Source organism: Pinus tabuliformis, chromosome 2_2 (genome assembly GCF_031772625.1).
Source record: "Pinus tabuliformis cultivar Carrire ecotype Pingquan chromosome 2_2, CPIR1, whole genome shotgun sequence".
Lineage (NCBI taxonomy): Eukaryota > Viridiplantae > Streptophyta > Pinopsida > Pinales > Pinaceae > Pinus > Pinus tabuliformis.
The window spans coordinates 566,909,411-566,916,600 of NC_142300.1; the positions used below are offsets into that span (position 1 = coordinate 566,909,411).

The 7,190-nt window shown below is 35.5% G+C and overlaps 1 protein-coding gene and 2 pseudogenes across 1 annotated transcript; 2 read left to right on the top strand and 1 right to left on the bottom strand.

Annotated features, from left to right (window-relative positions):
- Window positions 1–230: 230 nt before the first annotated feature.
- LOC149193927 (uncharacterized) lies at window positions 231–3,829 on the bottom strand. The gene is made up of 3 exons (XM_089404965.1): window positions 677–3,829; window positions 372–575; window positions 231–272 (listed from the first exon to the last, which is right to left on the bottom strand). Exons 1-2 carry the CDS (start codon window positions 911–913, stop codon window positions 459–461), a joined length of 354 nt encoding a protein of 117 aa, XP_089261091.1. The 5' UTR covers window positions 914–3,829; the 3' UTR covers window positions 231–272; window positions 372–458.
- LOC149193928 (uncharacterized) lies at window positions 2,078–3,828 on the top strand (annotated as a pseudogene).
- A 6-nt stretch (window positions 3,830–3,835) lies between the features above and the next one.
- On the top strand, window positions 3,836–4,717 carry LOC149193929 (putative serine/threonine-protein kinase At1g01540; annotated as a pseudogene).
- The last annotated feature ends 2,473 nt before the right edge of the window (window positions 4,718–7,190 follow it).

Sequence of the window (7,190 nt, forward strand, 5' to 3'; positions counted from 1 at the left end):
TAATCTTTAAAGGACATTTTTGCTAGGTTGGGAACCAACTGTTTCAAGAGTAATTTGTTTCTGATGCAACACTGTAAGCTAGTGTTGTTGTTAGACTTGATGATGCAATTAAGACACTGTGAGTAGTAAAACAAAGATTTTTTATTGCACTTCAGACAGTTAACTGTTGTGTCCTCTATCATTGTAGAGGGTGGTATTGGTGAATTGCATTCAGCACAAAGTGGTTCAAATGACGTAGAGTAAATGCTTGCAGCTGTCAATGTTCCTTCTATCTGTTGATAAGGGAGGATAATTAGTATATGTGAAAATGGAAAAAAATGAAAAAACAATTGCATATGGAGAAGTAGAAGTATTGTTTCATGTGTACTTACAAAGATTGTTGGAGGGCTCAATTTTCTCCGTGCTTCCGCTGCATCTAAATTTTTGATGAATGTTGATTGCGTTGTTCGAAGGGTTCTTTATTTGACATCTTTCCTGTTTGTTATGTTTTTGAATAGCATAATTGGAAAATTCCCTTTTTGCAATTCTTGTTCAACTTCATTGTAGAGTGGTGCAAATGTTTCAAATAGATGCAACTGTAATACAAGACAGAGAAGTTATTTTTTGTTATTTCAAACAACAATGAAATTCAGGATGAGAATAGTAATATAGAACGATTGCAAAGTAATTGATGTACCATTTCTCTATTGTCAAACAAATTTCCATCTTTAATTTGTAGTGTATATTGCAAACCAATTTTCCGTGCAGCTGTGACAACTGCAGCAATTGTTCCAATTAGATATGTTTCTGTATTTGTTGCAAGCTGTTTTACTGTTGTATCTGCAATGAATTTATAATCGTTGCAAATTGGTGGTATGTTCACTACAGTAATTGATTCAGTTAATAGCAGAATCCAGTCAGATTCACCAGTCATAATTTGTTTTAGGCAGAATTTTAAAATTTGTAATTGATATTGCTTTTCCTGGTGATAGTTTTTCTTGATGTTGTTCAATGAGCTCAGTTGGTATGGACAATGTGATTGTCATGATTCCTTCAGCATCTTTCAAATCTTCACGTAGTATTTGTCTTGCCTTGTGGACTTTATCAAGGTACGTACTATAAACAACCATGACATCTCCATTGAACAAATTTCCAGTTTTGCGAATGTTTAGTTCTTCAATTGTAATTGGAACTAAATATGATGCTTTGGATCTGTGTATGGATGATGTTGATGTGACAAAAGACAGTTATAATTAAAGGATAATGTTGATGAATATAAATTAAATGTTACAATGAAATCTATAACAGTTTGTTTCAAATGTACTTGTTTGATTTTGTTGCAAGCGATGCTTCTTGTTGTTTCTCTATCGTTGCTTGTTCTATAGAGCTGCAAGATGAGGAAGATGCAAAATCAGTACCAGGATTAAGTATATGAACATAAGTAGTGCATTTTATAAGTAACTACTTAGGTGTAATATGCATTACCTATGGAACTAATTTGTTTTTTTATTTTTCTAATTTTGATTGGGTTGGTGATTCTAAGCAGAGAAGTAAAAAAACTATTTAAAAGCGGCTAAGTATCAAATTCTAATCATGTTTGAAAAACAAAGATTCCATAAATGAACATAGTGAGAACAGAACATTAACAACTATCAAATTTCTAAGTTGCTGAGTCTAAAAAATTATAATATCTGATCGCGGGTGCAATCATTGAGACATATTCTTTTGCCATTGTAGGTGTCACTGAGTCATCCATCAAAAGATAGAAAATGATATTTGAGACTGGATTTTAACTTCCATATTTTATGATGGCTAAGATACAATTGAACAAGTTTGAATGTGTTTTCTGATGCTAATTAAATTAAGAATTTGGTCAATACATATGGATGGTTGCAGATATCTCTGAAAGGGCTGCGTTCAATAGTTGGGAGGGCAGTTGGGCAAGCCAACTTATCTTCTAGAGGGCTAATACAATTTCAACAAATGAGGCAGTTGACCTCAACCAATAGTAAATACAGGAATGAGCCCTGGACTGGTCAAATTGTATTGAGAATGAAAAAATGTGGGCAATAATTAGCACGAAGATGCGGGCAAGAATATGCATGATGATGAGAATACTGATGTTATTAGTGCATTGTTGGCATTTAAGAGGAGGATCATGAATAACCCAAATGGCGTTTTGGCTGACTGGAATTCAACCAATGCCTGCAACTGGAGAGGCGTTTTGTGCAGCCATGGACCAACTTCAAGAATTGAGAAACTTTATCTAGCAGAGGCCAATCTTACAGGCGTTCTGGGTGGAGAATTTTTCCAAGTCAGGTATTTCATCCACCTTAACCTCTCTGCATTTCACTGGAAAAATTTCTTCTGAGATCTTTAAACTGAGGAATTTGACTACCCTGGATCTTAGTAAGAGCCAGATGTATGGAAACATACCATTACAGCCTCTAACTTCATTAGCGAAGTTGGCTGTCCTGAGGCTTCAGAATAAAATGCTTAATGGAAGCATTCCTCCTGAATTGGGTCAGTTGGGAGAACTTTTGCATCTCAATTTATCAACAAATCATTTGTCAGGGACAATTCCCAAGGAGTTGGGTCAGCTAAAAAAGTTGCAAGTCCTGGACTTGTCTCAAAATAGGCTGTCAGGAAGCATACCCTTTGAACTGGGGCAGTTAAGAATGTTGTGTCAATTGGTCCTGTTTTCTAATAATCTCATGAGTCATTGGTAGGATACCTCCAAAAATGGGGCAGCTGTAAAGCCTGCGAGCCTTTCTAGCTTACAATAATCGTCTAAGAGGAAGCATAGCTCCTCAGCTTGGTCAACTCAAAAGCCATGAGAATTTAAATCTGGGGAATAATAGTATTTCCTCGGAGTTGCCTTCTGAGCTAGGGATGCTTGAGAATCCTGAGATCCTGGAACTTCAATGGAACAACATAACATGCAACAGACCTTCATTTCTGGCTAATCTGAGTCGCCTGAAATGCTTGGATATGTCTGCTAACCAATTATCTGGCGTGGTTCCACCCTTTCTAGCAAATTGTTCAATGCTGGAATATGTGAGGCTAGACAAAAATATGTTGGTGTGAGAGTTACCAGCTGAAATTGGCCGCTTAATGCACTTGCATAGCTTGTCAATTGCTACCAATAACCTTACTCGAGTGCACCCTGCTCTAGCTTTCAGCAATCGCAACAGCGTGGTGCTGATTGGCTTCTGTTTTAATAACTTGACTGGCACCCGACCGGAAAGCTGGGGGTAGAACAAGAACTTATGCGTTTTCACTGTGGCGTATAATAAATTAGAGAGAAATTTACCCAATTGGCTTTGGGACCTCCACAACCTGCAACTTCTGAACTTCTCAAACAATCAATTCATAGGCCAAATCCTAGCGAAGATTGGTTCATTGCAAGCTCTAAAAAAAGCTAATAATACGCAACATGTGCTAAAGGATCTGTGGAACGATAAAATCATTTTGAATTTTAAAGGAACACTATTTTTTTATGATTATTTCTTTTCAACACAAACTTTTCTAGATCTTTCATGAAATCGGCTAAGTGGGCAGATTCCTTCTGAAATAGGATTTCTGAATTGTCTCAAAAATTTGAACCTTTCAGCCAATAGACACAGTGGCCATATCCCGCGAAGACTTGGGAATTTAACCCTACTGGAATATCAGGACTTATCTATGAACATTCTGGACGGGCAAATACCCAGAGAATTGACGAATATAAACAATATGTCAGTCCTGAATGTATCCTACAATAACTTATCTGGTGCCATTCCAGAAGGTAATGTATCAATCACATGTATACTTTCTGTAATAATTTCACACATTTTATTCTTTTTCTGATATCACTATGTTGCGTGCAGGCAGACAGTTCAATACATTCACTAATTCTTCGTATTTGGGCAATAAGAACCTCTATGGTTTTCCTCTTTCAAGTTCCAACAACTGGAGCAGCAGAGGTGGAGATAAAGTAGAAGTTAAGGCTAAAGAGCATGGCCGAAAGTTAAGTGGCGTGGCAATAATTTTAAGTGTGTTAACAGGGGAAATACTCCTCTGCGTGCTTCTGGTGTGTTGTTACTGTTTCTGCGGAACTAGGGTTTGTCATTCATGTGCGTATGAGAACCCCCAAATCCTGTCTTTTGGAGAAGGTTTAAAATCGACTTTATCAGATCTGTCAGATGCTACCAATGGTTTCAGTGAAGCGGCTATCATCGACACAGGTGCAAAAAGCAAAGTCTATAGGGGAGTTCTGAGCGACGGTACAATGATTGCGATCAAAATTCTTCAAGTGGCCTGCCACAAATCCCTGCGCTGTTTCGTGAACGAAAGCGAGATCCTTGGCAAGATTCGACATCGTAACCTGGTGAAACTTCTTGGGTTATTCTCAGATTTCAAAACAAAGGTTCTAGTGCTCCAGTTCATGCCCAACAGAAGCCTAGAAAACTAGCTTCATCGTTCTGATCAAATTTGTCAACTCACATGGGAAGCCAGGTACAAAATTGCTACTGGCATTGCTCAAGCCCTTGTTTACTTGCACATCGAAACAGGGATAAGGAAAATTGTTCACTGCGATCTAAAACCCAGCAATGTTCTCCTTGACAAAGACATGAAAGCCCACGTTTGTGATTTTGGAATTTCAAGGATGGTTAATTCACAAATAACCGAAAGAGCTGCACTATCCACTACCCTGAGAGGTTCCATGGGTTACATTGCCCCAGTTAAAGTTCAATAAGTAGATTTTGGAAATATTTTGGAATTGTTGGATGAGAAAGAAGTGATAGTCTTGAAATCTACCATTATAAAGGAAAAAAAAAAAAAAAAATTCTAAATCCAGAAAAAATGGCCCTGCAGATCAAGGGGATGAGTGTAAGAAGGTGCAGATAAAAGAGAAAGCTTATTATCAGGAAGAGTTTGGCAGAAATCATAGGAAAATTGCTGCAAACCAACTTGAAGAAGCTTTTGAAGAGGATAGCTAAGGACTGAACTCAACTTCAATAGATGGAATTTGGAGCAATGGAAATGCAGAGGCTTCAAAATGAGGATGTATGGGGGCAGATAGAATATGCTGAAGATAGACTGCGCCTGCATAGATGATAAAATGTTTTAACCTGACTATCAAAGGAGCCTTAACTATTCATTTCAGCTGGAAAGAAAGAGGAAAAAAGACTGTGAGAGGCTTCTAACCTGGCACACCGTGAAAAACCCGTAATCATTGCATTATAAACGTGGACAGAGTGAAATTCTCTTCCTTGTGGCATATTCCTGTACAGTACCCAAAACTTTTCTACCATTCCAACTTTACCGAGAAGCAGAAAAATGAGGGAATATGTTGTGGAGGTAACCAGAGATGGGTCCTTCAATCGCATCCATTGTAGAAGATACAGAGCCTGCAAATATAAACCCTCTTCTCCAAGCAACTGTAACAACAAATTGCAATCCCTGTGACTTATTCTTCCAATGTAAGGGTTCAGAAAATCAGCCACCATGGTGTTCCCTGGAAGATTCTTGGCGATATTGATAATGGGCCGCAATAAATCTGCTACTTCATCCATAGGGTTTAAGCTAGCATAGGGTTCATTCTGTATCTCGCCTGCCTGACTCCGTTCAGGCGGTCCTCTTCCGTGCGAATTGAAATTGGAACGTAGGCAGGATTGGAAGAATGCATCAATGGGGTCTGATTCTGAGTTTTCTTTATCCATGCCCAGATTTTTATATTGTTTTGGGATTGTTTCTTCGTCCTTGGGGCCGAAAATCTTTGTGGGGATTTCTTTTTCGAGAAATCAAAGGAATAGGGAATCGAACTCCCACTGTATGCTGTGCATCTGGCTTGTGAGTTCGTTGGTATTCTGTTGGTGTTGGTGAACAGGTTGGGAGTTAGATTTAGAATGGCAGAGCATTCATTTGCTGTGTTTAGCCGGGAGGACGAAAGGAAACAGAGCTGCACATGCAGAATGCGGGAAATGACAAAGCAGAATCAATGAAGTAATGGAGCTTGATGGGCATCCAGATTGAATAGAAAGATTTGATCTGTTATCTAGTGAGAGATGAAGAAGACTCGGTGTGTGGAGCATCATCATATTCAGTGGATGGATTGAGTGCTTATCACTCATAAGCATGAATGAAGTGCCATTTGAAAACATGAATTATTCCATATGTTTTATATATGGAAGTAATTTTTTTGGTCCCACCATACTATTCCATATACTTAACACTCGCTCATTTACTTACTAACACATTTATTTCATATTATCACAAATTTGTTTCATGTTACACTATAAAACCTACATTTTAATTAAAAATATATTCATAATAATAAAAACAATATTTTAATTAAGAATTAATATTGATAATAATAATAAAATTATAACTTAAGAACTATGTTTTGTTTTGTTTTTATTTTTTAAATGACTAAGCTCATCGTAACCTAAAACCAATCCATTTATTGGATGTTATACCAACAGGTTGATTTTGAATTGAACTTTAGAGCCCTTGACAAAAGGCGCTATGGATGTCAATATGGCCTTAAATATGAGACTTGTATTAATGGATTTATGTGTACTATTTATGCATGTAAATACTAGATGTCTTGTCAAAATCTAAATCCATATGTGCTTATGATAAGATGCTTTGGAAAAGATATTTTTGCTAATTAAAATAACATTTATAATATAATAATAAATTTTATATTTATTTTCAAACTCATAATAATTATATAACATTTTTTAATATATATTTTTAATAATTTTAAATTTAATTTTTTAATATGATATATAAAGCATATATAAAATTGGTGTAGGATAATTATGAAATTTTGAAATATATTAATGTGATATCTAAAATATAGATTTTAGGTTTATATATGTTTGGTAAATATTAAGTTTTAAATATTAAATGTTTATAAGATTATTACTTAAATTTAAATATGAAATTTTAAAATATTATATAATTAAGAATATGAATTATTATTATTTTAATTTATTTTAATGTAATGGGGATATTGTGAATTTTTTTCAAAGAAATTGTCTATAATTTTATTAACAAAAGCAACATTACAATATCATAAATTAAATTTAGTCAATTTATTCTAATTCTTCTTTTTTTTCTTAATTGTCTATAATTTTATTAATAAAAACAACATTACAATATCATAAATTGATTTCCTCCTTACTACAACATTTTATATAACCTTTAACCTACTATATCAT

What these genes read in the sequence shown, in the direction of transcription:
- LOC149193927 (XM_089404965.1), bottom strand. Translation starts at nt 913, where the DNA reads ATGACTGGTGAATCTGACTGGATTCTGCTATTAACTGAATCAATTACT. An exon ending in TGTTTGACAATAGAGAAATG is followed by an intron (nt 576 to 676) that starts GTACATCAATTA and finishes CTTGTATTACAG; the next exon opens with TTGCATCTATTTGAAACATT.